The following is a 17,912-nucleotide window of genomic DNA, read 5'->3' on the forward strand; positions in this document are numbered from 1 at the left end:
TTTTATTTTTTTTCAAAAGATTTTATTTATTTGACAGAGAGAGAGAAATCACAAGTAGGCAGAGAGGCAGGCAGAGAGAGAGAGGGGAGGAAGCAGGCTCCCTGCAGAGCAGAGAGCCCCACAAGGGGCTCGATCCCAGGATCCTGGGATCATGACCCAAGCGGAAAAGGCAGAGGCTTTAACCCACTGAGCCACCCAGGCGCCCCAAATAAAATCTTTTTAAAAAATTCTATAAATTAGGGTGCCTGGGTGGCTCAGTGGGTTAAGCCTCTGCCTTCAGCTCAGGTCATGATCTCAGGGTCCTGGGATCGAGTCCCGCCATCAGGCTCTCTGCTCAGCAGGGAGCCTGCTTCTCTCCTCTCCCTCTGCCTGCCTCTCGGCTTACTTGTGATCTCTGTCAAATAAATAAATAAAATCTTAAATAAATAAATAATTCTATAAATTAGATTTTGTTTCTCTTATCAAAACCTCCCAGTGGCTCTCCACTTTGGCATGAACACAAAGCCACTATCATGACCCAGAGATGCTGGTGGATTGAGTCCCCACTTACTTGTCTGACCTCAACTTCTACTACTCCATCCTCAGTCTTCTGCTCCAGCCACAGTGGCTTCTGTTTTTCCTCCAACCTAAAAGAACTCTATCTGCCCACTTGCTATTCTCCTGAGAAACCTGCCTGACTTTTTTAGTTCTGTGCACAAATGTCCCCATCTCCCAACATTCCCTCTCCTCTTTATCTGGCTTTATTTTGCTCCAGAGCCCTTATCATCATCTGGTATGGCAAACATTTACTTTTTTCTTGGCGCCTTTGTCTGTCCGTCTGCCCCTAGACTGAATTTCACAAGGCAGGGACTAATTTCTGTTCAGAACTGTATCTTCAGTGCTCTGAGTAGGATCTAGAGCACATTGGTGCATGAAGCTAAAACCCTGCTGTTTCTGGGATATTGCCAGGATTCCCAAGGACAACAGCAAGCGGCCTGACCCAAGGCTTTCCTGGAAAATGCGGGCCTTGTGGGGAGGGGCTTGTATCCTGACCACCTACAGAAGTCTCATTCCTTAAATTCTAGTTCTTTAGCTCTTGCTGGTAGGGCCTCTGACTTCAGCCTGAGACAGAGCCAAGCCATCCAAGGGTCAGGGACTCCTCCTGCCCAGCAGTGTCCTGAGAGGCCTCTGCGCAGGCACTCACCCCAGAACCTCTCCTAGACAAGTCAATTCTCAATCCCTGGGGTCCCCTTCATAGTCAATCAATTGATAAGGTTTATCAAGTATTTACACATCAATGAAGGAAGTAGAAACCGCAGCCCCTGTCCTTCTAGCCTCCACTTTGGAATAAAGCTTAAGGGACTAGCAGGGCACCTTCAGCAGGAAGTGGGGCATGGTCTGGGCTCTCCATAGTGAGAGCAGAGGAAGGGGCTGAAGGAGCAGAGACGCCATTTGCAGGGGTCAAGGGCAAGGACCCTGCAGTTGAATCCTAGCTCCACGGCTTTCCTGCCGTATGACCCTGAGAAGTTTCCTAACAGCGCCTGCCTCAGCTTCCCCATCTGTGAAAAATGTCTGATGGTAACAGTCCTCACTGCTGGGGACTGCTATGAGAGGTAAGCTCTGAGAACAGCCCCGACACACAGCCCATGCTAAGCAGAATGTTAGCTCCCACCACTTCGGTTGGGATGTGATACAAACAGGGAGGTCAGGGCACAGAGCTGTGCGCAGGGAGAGCAGGGCTGGCCCACAACAAGGACTGGGAAGAGCAGTGGCGTGGGCAGGGCAGGCCACATAGAGAAGCTGGGAGAGGGGGCGTTGTGGGCTTTCACGTGGGTGGCTATTGGGGCCACAGTGGTGGCCCTCAGAAGGCGAATATCCATCTGACAGGCCAGACTGGAAAGGGGACTGCCTACAGCCCAGAGACCTGGGATGTGCTGGCAGTAGCCCCAAGCCCGCAGTGGAGATGGGGGAAGCACACAGGGAGGGCCGCAGGCAGGCCCCGGCTGGTCCTTCTTCTCCCAGAGCCCCAGGAGGCTGCTGCAGCCATGCACGGCGCGCACCGGCCCCCAGCAGACTCTCCTCTGGGCAACACAGGCACTGACTCAGCCTCCTAGACCTGGCTCAGGACACCTTCTCTGGAAGCCACTTCACTGCCCTCGGGCAGTGTTAGTCACTGCAACCTCAGCCCACCTTGCTCACACCCTGTCTTCGGAGGCCTGGTCCTGGATGCAGAGCCTGGCATTGAGCCGGGCACACAGGCGATGCTTAGTTGGGCTCTCCTGAATAGATGGGTGCGGTGGGCATGCGGGTGACTAGTATGGCTGGAGAGCCCTGGAGCTAGGTAGGGCTGGGCCCCAGAAGCTGGGAGCTCCCAGGCCCTGATGCTTGAGCCCCTCTCTGGTGGCCGCCAAACACTGCAGCGGGGCAGCCGTCCCGACCCTCCACCTGCAGCTGGCCCTGCCTTTCCTGATAGCGACGTTCTGGCCTTTCCCCTCGCTCTGACCCCGTGCTCTGTTCTCCTTGGGTCTCACTGACCCCCAGAGCCCTCTGGGACCAGGCGGTCTTGTCTGCCTGCTATGTCTCCCTCCCCCACCTCTCCCCAGGGAAGAGCGAACTTCCTCTCGCACACTCCAGGGGCTCAACCTCAGGCTCATTCACTCCACAAGGACACGTGGAGTCCCTGTATGTCAGGCACTGTGCTAGGTGCAGACGGGCAGTGATGAATAGGAAGGATTTTGTCCCTGCACTCAGGGAGCTGCAGCCGGTGTGTGTGTGTGTGTGTACACAGACCCTGACCCAATAAATAAGAAAATGTCAGGAGGTAAACCATTTAATACAGGGTGATGTGCCGGGGACTTTGGCTTGGGTGGTTAGGAAAGGCCTCTGAATGGAGGTGACATTTCAGCAGGAACGGGAATGACAAGAAGCTCCAGCTGGGCTAAGTCCTTCGAGAAAGTATTTACGGCAAAGAGGGCAGCGGGGGCAAAAGCCAGGCCAAGCCCACTAGGAAAAGCCAACACAACCAGTCAGCTTTCTGAGCTCCCGCTCTGCAATCCCAGCACTGCAAACTCAGCAATATTGTCCAGCCTGCCCCAGGATGTGCCAGAACGATCTCTCAGCGCTCTGGGCAAGGGGTGACGCAGGTTTCCCAAGTACATTTCTACAAGCAGAGACACACAGCCCTTCACAGGGACTGCCTTGTCCCCCTTGTGCTGCTGAGTTGGAGGGATTGGTGGTACCCAGCAACTATTCTGGGATCCCAGGGAGCTTCTAGGGGGAGAGGGTGACAGCATGCTTAGCCTCCCCATCATCTACCCTTGGCTGGCTGGGACCCACGCTGCGCCCAGGGCCCCAAGCTGCAGAGGCTGTGGTCAGAGCTTTCTGGAGAGAAGTGGGGTGGGGAAAGAAGACAAAGCTCTACTTTTCTTGCTGCCCCAAGAATGTCTAACACTGGAAAAGGAGAGGCACTAGGAGTGAGTAATTTTAAGGTCATAGGGTTTGTTTTCACTTGCACTGTTTTTTTCCCCACCTATAAGAAGTAATATAAGCAGGGACGGGGAAGGAGAGAATGGGAATAGCACTGAATGGGTATGAAGTTTTTACTTGAGAGGGTGAAAAAAAATATGGTGGTGTTGATGGCTACACAGCATTGTGAATGGACTCAGAGCCGCTGAATTGGACACTTCGAATGGTTGAACTTTGCACTTAAAATTGTCATGATGGTTAAAAAAAAACAGCAAAAAATGTTAAAACGGTAAATGTTCTGTCATGCATATTTTACCACAACTAAAAAAAAAAAAGCAAAAACAAGCAATACATGCTACCCCCTCACTGCTCCAGCCTCAGCGCCTAGCACACAGTAGGCATACAAATCAGTAATTGCTGAATGAGTAAAAAAATCACCCTCAACTTGGCTCTCTTGGCCTGAGGCTCCCAACCTTTGAGAAAAACCACAAGAGCAGGCAGGCCTTGGCAGGAGCCCCCTGCTCATCCACAGACTTCCTGGGCTGAGGGGATGCCGCGCAGCAGAAGCCAAGACTCACCTGGGCCTTCTCTTGCCAGAGAGGAAGCGTCTCTTGCTGGTCCAGCATCTGGGCAATGACCAGGAGGCTGAGCTGGCTTCGAAGCTGCCTGTGAGGGAAGGAGCGAGAAGGTCGAAGGGTGGGACCCTCTGCGAGTGAGTGGGCTGGAGGCGCACACGGGGGCCTCATGGGAGAGGCGTGCTGTCTGGAGGACTTTGCCCTGTTCTTCTGGTTTATAGTATTTATCATGTATTTTATTTTACTTTATTATTATTATTTTTTAAAGATTTTATTTATTTATTTGACAGAGAGAGATCACAAGCAGGCAGAGAGGCAGGCAGAGAGAGAGGAGGAAGCAGGCTCCCTGCTGAGCAGAGAGCCCGATGCGGGCCTCGATCTCAGGACCCCGAGATCATGACCTGAGCTGAAGGCAGCGGCTTAACCCACTGAGCCACCCAGGCGCCCCTATCATGTATTTTAGAAGCAATAAAACATGACAGTAGAGTTGAAAAATGAGCAAAAGGAAAAAAAAAAATTAAAGTCACTGGTAATTCCAGAGGCTGGCTCAGCAGTGTTTTTCTTCTGAGTTGGTCTTTCTGAGTATCTATGCTTATCTGAGGATACACAGAAATAAGGAACATTCAATTGCTTTTGCAAGATCTTGGCCTTTTCTGTCCTTTGCAGCATTAGAATCTTTCAGCCCACGTAGGGTAGGCTGAAAAGGTACCTAGGGTAGGGTAGTGGAAAGTGGGGCTAAACTTTGTCTTTTTTTTTTTCCACCCAGCATCAACTTTCCTTTAGAGAAGCTGCTCAGCCAGGGTGGGCCCAGGAGTCAGGCATGGCCCATCAGAGTCGGAGTGACTGAGCCACTTAGAGGTGCCCTGGTTGTAATTATCAGCAGAGCGTGTACCTGTCCAGCAGGGCCACTTATCTGACAGGAGGCAATCCTACACCTGCTGGTGACCATCCTGCCTCCCTGTGGGAGAGCCTGGAGGATGAAGCAAATAGAGACTGAGGACAGGGACAGAGCTCTGACAATACCTAGAGCCTAGAGCCTGCTGTGCCTGAAGCCCCCAGCCCCTGGACCATTCAGTAGGTCATTTGGCCATGTGGGCCAATAAAGTGCCTTTGGCTTCAGTCAGTTTGGGCTGGGCTTCTGAGTCTAGCACCAGCTTTTTTTTTTTTTTTTTTTTAAAGATTTTATTTATTTATTTGACAGACAGAGATCACAAGCAGGCAGAAAGGCAGGCAGAGAAAGAGAGCAGGCTCCCCACTGAGCAGAGAGCCAGATGCGGGGCTCAATCCCACGACCCTGGGATCATGACCTGAGCCGAAGGAAGGTGCCCCTAGCACTAGTCTTAACTGATTCACTCATGGGGCTAGTATCTCTTCTCTTTGGGACTCAAGACCTCTGATGGGGATTTCAGATGCTCACGTTCAGGGCTCTGATTTCCACAAGTCCTTGAGGACTAGACTGAGCAGAAAGAGAAAAGAGGAGGGGGGTGGAGACCAGAGGATGACACTGGGGTGGCAGTGATTGAGGAGGCTGGGTGATGGGAAGAGAGGTTGAGGGCCTCTCCTTTGCCCAAGCTCCGTGCCATAGCTCATCTCTACCAAGAAGGTCATGTCTCTCTTGCACCTCCATACACAGTGGTTCCCCATGGGCAGAAGACGTCAGCCCCTGGCATGGAACCTTGATGTGGTCACAGTCCCTGGTTTCTGCATCAGAAATCAGAGCCGCCATCAGCAGAAGCAAAGGAGAGATCCCGAAGCCAGAGGAAACAGAAGGAACCTGAAGGAAGACACTTGGGCTGGAACCAGCTCCTCAGAGGAGACATGCCCTCAGGTCACAGCACTGCTGCGACGATGCCCACAGCCGCTCTCCCCCGTGTTCCTGGAATGACGGCACAAGGAACTGAAAGACCGGACATCGGGAACAGCCTGCTACAGGCAGCACTGGGAAATGCTAAGCAAGTACTTTGGGGAGGCAGGATCCAGTCTGGCCACTTCCAGGCTTGGTGGTCCAGTCTCCACGGCAACTTCCCCAGAGCAGGGCCTGCTGCTGCCCAGGCCTCACATGACGGAGGCAACTGGGGTAGGAATGGGGAACTGGAGTAGGAACTGGGGTAGGAAGGGCTCCTCGATGTCGCTGTGGGGCTGGACAGGCTAGTACCGCAACCAGAGGCCTTACTGATGTTCTCAGCACTTTGTCAAGAAAATCAGCAAAGCAACAGATGAAAAAGAGAAAAAAAAGCACCAGCAGGCAGTACCACCATACATGAGAAAGGAGAACATGAGAAAGGGGGCAATGCACTGGGGGTGGTGTGGGCCGCAGAGACGCTCACATCCAGCCGGTGGGAATTCGAACTGTATATCCACTTCGAGAAACTGCTTGGCAAGATCAACAAAAGATGAACTTGTGCTCACCCCATGACCTAGCAATCCTCCTCCTCGGTACCTATGCATGCACGCGTGCGCGCACGCGCACACACACACACGCACACATAAGACAGAAGTGCACTTTAAATACACCGTTAGAAGGCATATCCTGGTTGGGCGCTATCGATACAATTCAATCCTCCTCGTAATGACAGGGAGCTAAAATGACACCGAAAGTCCCAGATGATCTTCACAGTGTCACGCCAAAGAAGCCTGATTCAAAAGAATACATGTGCACGATTCAATTCCTATGAAGTACAAAAATGGCCAAAGAGCAGCTGTTGGCAGCCTGGGTAGTAGTAATGGCTGGGGGGACCAGCAGGTTCTGCTCCTGTTGCCTTTCTTGCTCTAAGTGCTGGTTTCACACGTGTTCCCCTTGTGGCCATCCGCTGAGCCACGTGCCTATGAGCTGGGTTCTGTTCTGCTTGTAGGCTGTAGTTCAATAAAACTATTACGCAGAGAAGAAATTCAGGTGGAGGGGGAGACAGGATTGCCAGATTTAGCCAGGAAAAATATAGAATGCCCAGTTAAACGTGATTTCTTATGGATAAACAAAGAGTCATTTTCTTACCATATGTCTGACCCCTCCTACCCCGCAACCACACCCCATGCAATGTTTGTATTTTATCTGGCAACCCAGGGAGGGGCCAACCATCCCTGATCCATTTTTGATCAGGAAGACCTGACATTAACCAGCACGGGGCCCGCCAGGACCCTGTCTCCCTTTAGCCTTGATCCCTTTCTGCAGAGCACCTCAGCATCCCCACCTGACCTTCTGAGAGCTGCCGAGAGACAGCCTCCTTTAGCGGCATGGCGTAGAAAACAGGAGTCCCTCATCATCCCCCACACCAGACCCCTGCGAGCGTGGCCAGACCCTCGCCCCTCAGGGGGAGCCCCACTTTCCCTTTTGTCCCTGAGCCCTGGCCACACGGCTCACGGGCACACCCCGCATGGCTTCCATCTCATTGGCAGCCAGGACCTGCTCTCCAGCTGTTCCCCGGGAGCCCCAGCAGCAGCTGGCCCCAGAGCACAGTGGGAGGTAAGCGGCCCCTCTGTGCTGTTGCTCCAAAGCTAACTTGTAGTCAGAGTCAGAAGTTCTGCATCTGGGCTTCATTAATCTGAAACCCAGGCCTGTGTGGGAGCTCCTTTACCCTGCACAGGGTGGGGAGGGGCCCAACCTGAGGGTGGGGGTGCTGGCAGGCCAGTGGAGCAGAGCTGGGGTGGTTCCAGAAGGGAAGAGGCAGGCTGGGTGGGTCGGGACAGGGCTGCAGTCCAGAAAAGAAGAAAAGCACCAGAAAAAGCACCGGGTGAATGGATGAAAAGGAACCCACATCTGAGGGTGGCATGCTCCCCATCGCTGTCCCTGCCTGCCCACTGCCTTTCATTATGACAGCCCCCCTGTCTTTAAAACACAGGCTCCTGCGCTCTCAGTTCACACTGGGACACAGGGACTGGGGACAGGATTGCTTTTTAATTTTGAAGGGGATCTTACTCTACGGAGGAGAAAAACGCAAAGACTCACCCCAAATAACACCCAAACTGTTCAGTGGGCAAGCAAAGGGGTCCTGAGGGCCCAGCTGAGGTTGGCCAGGGGCTCTTCCTCTCCTAGAAGCTGCCTGACCCCACCCAGCAAGGCCTCCCCGGAACTCAAACCAGACGGACAAAGGAGGATGCAGAAGGGACTGGAGCCATCCCAGCCACTGTCATATAAGGAAACGAGCTCCAGCTCTGTAAGCTCACACCAGGCCAGGCCTCCGCTTTAGCCCTGCCACCCTCCCCACTTCTCCAGCCCCCCTCCTCCCATGGGCCTCTGTAAGATCAGGACACTGGATTAGCGCTCAGAGGAGCCTAAGGCACTGCGAAACCTGGAAATGACTTTACCAAATCCACAGCAAAGCTGGGAAGTGGAACACAGGCCCTCTGCTTCCCAGCCTCCAGCCTTCCCTCTAGCTCCTGCAAGGGGCAGCCCAGCCAGGCGCCGGGCACCCCACGAGAACTCAGAGGAGGGCAAAGGCACTAACCAGTGTGGGCCGCTAGGGCCTTGGGACATCTACCGGTCAGCGTGGCCCCCTCTGGTGCCCCTTGCCTTCACTTGTTCAGAAGGGAACCAGGACCTGCCAGAGCTGAACTACCCTAAAAGGCCATCAGGCATCTGGCCAAAGGCGTGAACTGCCTTTTCCATGTCTCTAGGGCAGTTCAGGAAGCAACAACAGTGGCCTGTTCCGCTGTGGAAGGGCTGCCCAACAGCCTGCCTTAGGACATCTGCCCGTGTCCCTCCCGGGGACTGTCCACGCTGCCTCTCAGGCATCACGGCCCCCCATCATGAAGCTGACTTCCACATCCCCCATGCCCCCAGTCCTTCACTTGAAGCCTACCCACACCTGAGCATATAGTGCCCAGGCAGGAAGAACCAGGGTCCCGGGCTCAGAGCTCAGGGCAATCCCCTTGGGAGTCCGCCCCGTCATCCACATACATGTTGGGACCCTTTTAAGTGTGGGCATGCACAGTGCATTCAGGAAGACACAGCCACAGATCCTTACGGGGGACCACCACATGGCAACGTGAAGGATCCATCCACAGCAGCTCACTTCTCTGTGGATGAAGCCACAAAGTGTCGCCGCTATGCCGAGGAACCCAGATACGAGAAAGAACACTGTACACGATCGCATTTACGCCCGGGTTTAAAAACAGGTAAAACGAAGCTATGGGATGGGAGTCAGGGACGGGGTTTTCGTTGTAGAGAGAATGCCTGTGATGGGCTCGAGGGAGTTTCTGGGGAGCAGGTGATGGTCTGCCCTGAGATACAGCAGTAGTTACACAGACGGTCCCCTTCACAGAGAGCACTGAGTAGCCCCCTCTGATGCAACCTTTCCCGCAAGTATATTATACAAATAAAGAGATTACTGCTGTTCAGTAAATAAAGTTCAGACAGATGATTACAACCCAACGCCTATCCTCTTTACCACCCTGCTTCCCTCTTTCTTTCTTTTCCGTATGATGAGGAAATCCGTAGTACCTCAGGCTTAGAACACATCTTCAAAGTCACCCCATCTAGGCGGCGCCTGACTGGCTCAGTTGGTAGAGCATGTGACTCTTGATTTCAGGGTTGTAAGTCATGAGTTCAAGCCCCATGGTGGGGGTAGAGCTTACTTAAAAAAAAAAAGTCACGCCATCTCATGACCGCAGATTTGTCCGTCTAATCCGTCCTGTCACATACCTGAGGGAGGTGGCCGCCATTTCCCACAACCATCTCTTCTCTACGTATGCGGCACCCATACTTTTCTCTCTCTCAGAATCTTTTTGCCACTGTGGGTTGGGTCCTCTGAAGGTCCTGGGGCCTGTCAACATTCTCGTCATTGAGGTGCTCCAAGCTGGCCCTGAGGCTCCTTTTCCTGGCTGCCCCCGCCATGTGACGCAGTTCACAGACTGAGCCCAAAGTCTCTCTCACACGTCTTGCTGTCAAATCCCGTTTCCCAGATCCTCTTGTTAGTTGTGCAGCTGGGTCTCTTGTTTCCTCTCAGACTGTCATTATGGTTTGTTGAGATCTTCTGGGATCTTCCGTTCTCTGTCAGCTGTATTCAGGTCATGTGTGAGTCTGACTATTGTTCCATTAATGGCCTCGGTGGAGACACTGGGTCTTCCCTGACCAACCTGTCAGTTAAGACAAGACTCTGGGTGCCTGGACTCTGCTGGCCAGCCGCACCTGACCACGAGGAGCCCAGCTACTTCAGCATCAATCACCCAGCCCACACTTCTCACCTTGTCCTCAGGATTGGATGGTAGTCTGTAATAAGCGCCTTATAAAAAACCAGACAGCCCTCTCCAGAGTACTATTCTGACTGGCCTGTCAAAACATAAATGAGGCTAGTCTGGTATGATTTATTCTTAGGACTCCTAGAAAGCAGAGCTTCCTTTGCTGTGTATGTGCTGGCAAACCATCCCTGGGGAATGAGTTGGGGGCACCTCAAGCCCGCCGTGCTCCTTCTGCACCCTACCTCCCCACTTCTGGAGGTCTCCGTGAACTCGAGGGACCCTGTCTGCTCCTCTCTCAGGACTGACAGGGGACACCCTTGTACCACAGGGGACTTAACCCTCCGCACCCCCTTCAGCACAGCGGGAGACCGCCCCTGCTGTCTCCTCCTGTGCTGTCTTAGGCTTCAATTCCCTTTGATCAATAGTGGAGTCCTGATGAAAGATTATGCCCCTCGACAAAGAGAAGAGAAGCAAAATAGAAATTATGTAGTGTTGTTCTCTCTTCATCAGGGTCAATATTTCACTGCCAGCCTTAAACAGCATTCCTTGCTTCATAAACAACTACGTGGAAGTCCCTCCTCTGGGCCTCCGTGTTCCCCACTGGGTCTAACACTGGTCTGTGCCGTTTGTCCATCTGCCTTGTTTCTGCGTCCTACTTTCCATCTTCTGCATCTTTCAAAATCCGAGATCATGCTTGAACTCTGGCTGCAGTCCCTGTGACCTTCAGATACTTCCCCCTTTTGCCTTACTGGGTTCATCTGCAATCTGCATTCAAAGTGTGACCACACCCCATCTCTGAGCCTGCCTGAGCCATCTTCCTGTTTGAAACTGGCTACTAAAAACCCAACTCCATGCTCTTTGAGATTTGCTGTCCAGAAGCAATTGCTTCACGAGCACGTGCATGAGTCCCTCCTCAGTGCTGGGCTCCAAGGCCCCCCGGGAGCAAAGTCACAGCTCCTCCCTCAAGAAGCTCACAGCCCAAGGGGTGAGCCAAGGGTGCTGACAATCAATGCCTGTATCAAGAGGTTTCTCAGGAGAGTTGCCTTGGTCTGAGCCTCATCTTGAGGGTGAAGAAATCCAGGCAAAGAGGAGGAGAGGGATAAGGGAAGATAGAACTGATGCTGAGAGGCTCTGAGACAAATCCTGAGTTAGGGTGGCAGGAGCAGGGGAGCCTGCCAAGGACGCTGGGCAGGAGGATAAGGTAGGATTGGAAAAGAAGGCACAGAGGCCTAGTATGCCACTGTTTGAATTTCATCCTGAGGACCAAAGCCTGAGGGATTTTAATAGAGCAAAAGAAGGACGTGGCCAGCTGTGCATCTTAAGGGAGGTGATAACTGCTGGACACTGCAAGCATGGGTCAGATGGAGGACAGCCTGGAGGAGATGGCAGTCCAGGGGGTAGATTTACGTAGATGCCAGAGGTGGAACTGTGGGAGGGTAATGGGAGAGGTGGCTATTGTTGGGGAGGAGGAGTTGGAGGGGGACAGGAGGTGACCCCAGACTCCCAGGCTTCAGGCAGTAGGCGGGTGCTGATACCTGGAGATACCAGGAGAAGGTGGTCCTCCTTGGAAGGTGGTGACTTCTATTCCGCACATGCTAAACCAGAAATACTTGTCTATGCAGATCTGGCACTTAGCAGAAAAATCTGGCCAAAGGTATTGACTTGGGAGCCCCTGGCATGTGCCTGGAACTGCAGCCATGGAGAGGAAGAGATAGTGTCTCCCAGGTCGAGTTTCCCAAGAGGTGGACTCTGAAGCAGAGGGGAGCATGCTGGGAGAAGGGGAGACAGGTGTTCTTGGGATAACCTCCTACAGGGAAGAAGGAAGCAGGTATGTGCCAAAGGAAAAAGCCTGGCTGAAACACAGTCACAGCAAAGCGCTTTGGCTGACCCTGCAAGGACCTCTGGGGCTGGCAAAGTCCTTCAGAGACATCCCAGATCGAGGCAGAGGGGCAGGCCTTTCTGCCCCCAGCACTGGGCTGTTCCTAAGGAAGGCACCTAACGTCAGATAAGGGGATGGTGTTCAGCAAAGGGAATTCCTGGGGTAGGCTGGCAGGGTGACACTCCATAGCCGGGGAGGAGGCACCAGATCCTGAAGCGGGACCATGTGGACAGAGCACCGCAGTGCCCAGCCTGGAAAGCTCCCCAGACTGCGCAGAGGGACCACAGGGGAGGCACTGGGGCAGAATTCCTGGGCAAACTGAGGCTTGAGGAGCTATGGAGAAAGGAACTGGGTGACGGCAACTGAGAAGGATGGGCCAAAGAAGGGGAGGGGAGTCGGGCGGGAGAATGATACTGTGTAGCCAAGGAAGAAAATGATAAGATTATTCCTGGGGAAAGTCCGGTAGGTCAGGGGTGATAACGCAGTTTGGCTAGAGTGCCAGATGAGGTGCGTCTCCTCTACTCCTAGCTCTTTAGGTCACTCCTACCACCCCTTACATGCGTACCCACTCATAAAGGCAAGGCAGATCCTCTTCAGCCATAACCCCTCACTCTCCTGGCCTCATCAGGACCCACTTTTTCTCTGTTGTCCTCTCAGCTCCAGCATGGCCTCTCGAACCCTAGACCTAATCTTCGTCTTGCCTCTTGTCCCTCTGGATTTTGAGACCTTCTAAAATTTGGATGGTTTTTGGACCATGGCTGCCTCCTTCTAGAATGTTCTGGCCTTGCCCACCCCCAGAGCCTGAGATGTCTGTTTTCTCAGGTGAGAACTCTGTCCAACACTCTGAGCTCTGAAGAATCCACCATGTGTCCAGGGTGGGCAGGGTTCGGGGTGCCTGTTTTGGATGAATGGAGTAAAGGGAGACCAGGGAAGGGAAGCTTAGAGGGGCAGGAGGGGCTGGAGGAGGGGGTCAGCAGCAGAACTGCTATCCTAAGGTGGGAGACACACGAGTGCATGTAATTGCAGAGGAAGAGACACCAGCGACTAAAAAGTGAAAGGGATAGGAATAAGGGGCGTCTGCAGAAGGTTTGGAAGGGGCAGGACTGCTGGGGTCCTGAGTATGGGAGGTGGGGCCAGGAGAAAAGCAAGGAGGTGAGTTGTGGGTTCACTCGGTGTGTGGGTGGCTGGCACTCAGACAGTAGAGAAAGAAGGGGCAGAGCCGTTTGCTGAGGTAGAGATTTCAGCAGTGGGAAACAGGGTGACATCCAGAATCCACTGAGGGCCACAGGAGGCTGGCCAGCCATTCAGAGTGGGTCCTGGTCAGCCAGAAGGGATCAGGGGACCACGTAGGGACAGGCCACGTGTGGTGGCACATAGCAAAGGAACTGTGGTGGAGCAAGGAGCCAGGACATGAAGGCAGCAGAGGCAGATGGACTGGGAGACAATGAACTGGTTTAGGGCCCGTACCAAAAGATGCACCGATGGGCATTGGGGGCATGACTCCCCACTAAGGTGTAGCCCTTGGCCCTGCCCAGAGGGGAGTGAGCAGCCCCACCCCAGCAGCTTGGAACACAAAGGAAAATGAGAAGGACTTGGGGAACACTATGGGGTGCCTGCACGTGCCATGGCCCTTATTCCCAGGGTGCAAAGATCTGAAGCCTCTGTAGTCCACCTTCTCCCCTGGACTCTCGCACTTGGACTTGGGGAGTCAGCTGCTCCTTGCTGGCCAGAATCTGGCTGATCCGGCAGCCTGCTCAAGCTGGTTTCATCTTCCCCTCTACTTTGGAGGCTGCAGTTTAAACAGCATCATCCCCGGGATATTTAATAAACATTCGCAGGTGGTGAAGGAGGCGGTCCTAGAGCCTGCGCACATCAGCTTTTGGTGGAGTGAGAGCCCTCAGCCTCTGTCCGCCCCCTAAAGGGGCTCCTGGAAGTGGCTGCAGGGCTTCACTCAGAACATACACTGGAGACCCTGCACAGAGGCTGGAAGGGCAAGCCCCCCCAACGCCTGCCTGTCCCCCCTCCCCCAGCTCTCTGGAGCTACCCCAGAGGGGCCAGAGTCCCCAGAGAGACTCTCTTCCAAGGGAAAGTCTTCCCACTGGCCTCATTTCAAACAGTCTGCTCTTGTATTTACTTTCATTTCTCTCGGTCGAGCTCAAGTGTGCCTTCAATTTACAGTGCCTCCCTGAAATCTCGGTCACCAAGGTGGGGGGGGGGTCCGGTTGGGGGGGGAGGTGCTTCACACAAATGCTGGTGGAAGTTCTTGCTTTGTGCTTAACCAGTCAGTAGATGAAGAATGTGACAGAATGTACAACAGTACGCCCTCCTTCCTGGGGTCAGTCTGGGCACTGAGCCCAGTGGGGCAGCCACCAACCAGGGCAGAACAGGCCGCCAACAAGCTCCTCCAACATGGCCACCACAGGGAGCATGGGCTGGGGAGTGGGGGTTGGCTGGTAAAGGACCACAGCGAGACTGTAAAAAAGAATTAGAAGCGCTTTCTGACCCCATTTGGAACGACTGCCAAAACATATCTTGAAATGAAAAGAAGGGCAAGGAGAACAGGCACAAGAAGCCCGGAGGGGAAATGGAGGCAAGCTAGGTGGCTGGTAGGGGGAGGGGCACATTTCCAATAAGTACTCCTGGTGTGTTTTGAATTTTGTTCTATTTGAATGTTTTATCTATTTAGAAAAGTAAGATAAAGTTTCTAGACAGATAGAGAAATAAATAAATAATACCCATCCCTCTTTCTTAGCAAGGAGTGTGGCAGGAATTATCACCCTAGTTGACTGACTGTTTGAAACTGACTGGGGGCCTCAGTGGGTTAAGCATCTGCTTTGGGCTCTGCTCATGATTCAGGGTCCTGAGATCAGGCCCTGTGTCAGCCTTTCTGCTCAGCGGTGAGTCTGAATCTCCCTTTCCTTCTCCCTCTGTGATCTCTCTCACTCTCTTTCAGATAAATAAAATCGTTTAAAAAAAAAAAAAAGTGAGACCAGAGTGTTCCATTATATTCACGCCTGGCATTTAAGGAACATTTAGCGGGGGTGCTGGAGTTACAAAGACACCCTGGAAAGAATGGATCCTTGGAATCAACTGGACTCGATTAACAGATGAACGACATCATAAATTTAGGATATGTTGAAGGGAGTCTCAAATCTGCTAGGGAAGGTGGATTATGAAGAGAGAGAGAAAAAAAAAAGGTTGGTGTTGACCTCGCTGGCTCTTCAGAGGTGGAAAAAATAAAGTTACATCCTCATCTCTTATCTTCAAAGAATAGATTCCAGATGGGATTAAGAACCAATAGTAACAAAGTTAACGTAAGCACTGAGAGAAAGTGAACATAGTATTTTTGTGATCTTGGGATGGGGAAGGCTTTTCTTTTCAACACAGTTTCAGTGAGAATCAGTTCTCTATACCATCCACATAACTCTTCTGTAAAGCAACATCTATTCTAAAATAAAACTTAGAAAAACCCAAAACCTCAGTTCAACGAAAGATATCACACACGGTTTAAAAAGGATGTGCAAAAAAAAAAAAAAAAGGGTATATACACTTAGAAGAAAATACAGTGCTGAAATATAGAATAAGCAACTACCAATATGTTAATAAGATTAACGCCCCACAGAAAAATGGGCAAGAAGTATCAAGATATAATTTACAATAAGAGAAACACAAAAGGCCAATGAACATATAAAAAGATTCTCAACTTCACTGGGAGTCCGAGAAATAAAAATCAGAACCACAGGATCACATTTTTCACTTACCAGATTGACTAAAACTTAAGAACAAAACTGAGAATGCACAGTGGAGAAACAGACATTTTCATGTCCACTGGCGGTATTATTAATTAATACAGCTTTTGTTAGAGGCCAAATTTTAAATGTATATACCTTAGGACTGCAATTTCACTTCAAAGAGTTTATCCTATAGAAATATTTACATAGATGTACAAAGCGTGTACTCTGGTTGTATGTATACCTGGGAACACTACACGGCTATGAAAATTAATGAGGTTCATCATACACATACATATATGTATGTAGACATACACATACATGTATATATAAATACATGAAAGTGAGACTGACAGGGGCTCCTGGCTCATTCGGTAGAGCAAGCAACTCTTGATCTCAGGGTGGTGAGCTCAAGCACCATGTTGGGCATGGAGCCTACTTTAAAAGAAAAAGAAAGGAAGAAAGGAAGATAAGCAAGTACCAATAATGTGGCCTGTCGGGAGCACATGGGAAATTGGGGTGGGACAACATGGGCCCTGGAGGTTTGGACTTGGCCTGAAGTAAGGCAGACACACGATAATCCCATATATCCATAGAGCAGACAGACTTCGAGGGGGGAGACAGAATGCCACTGCCAACATCCATCCAGGTGAGAGACGGGTCATGAAAGCAGGAGCAGGTAGGACAGAGGTGGCTGAGACCCAGACAGGGATCTGTTTTCACTGAGCTAACATGGACAGGCAACCACAAACAGGATTTGGGATTTGGAACTCAGATTGGACAGGATTTAAGATGAACGGGCATAACGGACTGGGGATGGGAGAGACCTCTGAGCCTACAATTTCTGACTCTGCGACACAGCGGACTAGCTGTTTGGGGCTGAGCAGGGAGCCTGGAGGCAGAGGTCAGCCTCTTCCGATCCTATGGCAAGACTTCCCACATGTCTGGGCTTAATGCAGATGGCACCCACTGAGGCACTGCTATAGTGTTCACACCTAAAGGCCTCAGACAGAGCTTCTGGAAGCCCAGTTCTTTCAAATAAAGAGAAACAACTCCCTTTCAGGACTGTGGAGAGGCCTCCTCTCTTTATTCACAGACAAGAGACTGAATTCTCCATCTCAGGACTGAAGCTCAGCATGACTGCACCCACTGGGTCCTGGGATATAGGTCTGAATGGAGTGCCCAGCCTGCTTCCAGAAGCTGCCTCTGGGGAGGGAGGTGCAGGGGAATGGCCCCCGTGGATAGGGTTACCGAGGAGGTAGCTGTGAAGCCTGGGAGGCTGGGGGTCTTCCTGAAAGGTCCTAGGATGGGCCCGGTTGCAAGGGTGAGGAGGGCCATCATTCTAAGTGAGAAGAGAGGATTGATGAGGAATGGTCTGCTCTGGGAAGGGCAAGGAATTCACTTTGGCTGTAGCCTATAAAATGGGGGAAGGAAGGAGGGGAGGAGAGACTGGGTGGAGCCAGGTCCAGTGACTGGGTCTCACCCTTGGGGGAGCAGAGCGCTGAGTTCATTCACCTCGTTCATTCATTTGAAAAGGATGAACAGACTGCCAAGAGCCCGTCAGGTACTATTCTAGATGCTGGGAGATATGGCAGTGACTCCACTAAGGGACCTGCTCTCCTGGAGGTAACATGGAGGAAAGGCACCAAAAACAAGGAACAAACAGTAAGATAAATTTCTGGCAGCAAGCCAGGCTGTGCAGAAAACAAAGCAGAATGATGAGTTGAGGGTTTGGAAGAGGGGTGGGGGAGAAGGGATTAGGGGACACAATGCAACTGAGGTCTGAGGGACAAGAAGGAACCCTCTACCGAGGGCTGGCAAGCGGCAGGCAGTGGGAAGGAAGGGGGTGGGGGCGTTGCTGCAGTCAGAAGCTAATTGTATAAGGCAATTGTTTTGCTAATAAGACCATGTTAAGAAAATTAGGCTTTTTTCCTTTCGTAATGAACTCATTAGTGAGTTGTATTTTTAGTTCCTTCTCCTGGGTGTTAGAGATCAGGCAGGAGGGGGAGGTTTGTTGGGACTGATGGGGAGGATTATGGACCCCCACACCCCACGTGTCCCAGGGGAAGGGATGAGCTTCAGAGGGAGGAGGCAGGGGTGGAGCAGCAC

The 17,912-nt window shown here is 52.0% G+C and overlaps 1 protein-coding gene across 14 annotated transcripts in view; it reads right to left on the reverse strand.

Annotated features, from left to right (window-relative positions):
- FAM178B (family with sequence similarity 178 member B) overlaps positions 1-17,912 on the reverse strand; it is a 109,467-nt gene that overhangs the window by 21,472 nt on the left and 70,083 nt on the right. For 9 of the 14 annotated variants that reach the window (XM_032351959.1, XM_032351956.1, XM_032351965.1 and 6 more), the window contains one exon: positions 4,023-4,110. In XM_032351959.1, the coding sequence (XP_032207850.1) occupies positions 4,023-4,110 (88 nt within the window). Of the gene's footprint in view, positions 1-504; positions 2,983-4,022; positions 4,111-7,962; positions 8,135-9,089; positions 10,092-10,199; positions 10,285-16,869; positions 17,146-17,286; positions 17,424-17,912 lie in introns of those variants that run through there. The other 5 variants (XM_032351967.1, XM_032351961.1, XM_032351964.1 and 2 more) reach the window with 5 other exon arrangements.

The sequence above is a fragment of the Mustela erminea genome, chromosome 7 (genome assembly GCF_009829155.1).
Source record: "Mustela erminea isolate mMusErm1 chromosome 7, mMusErm1.Pri, whole genome shotgun sequence".
Classification (NCBI taxonomy): domain Eukaryota; kingdom Metazoa; phylum Chordata; class Mammalia; order Carnivora; family Mustelidae; genus Mustela; species Mustela erminea.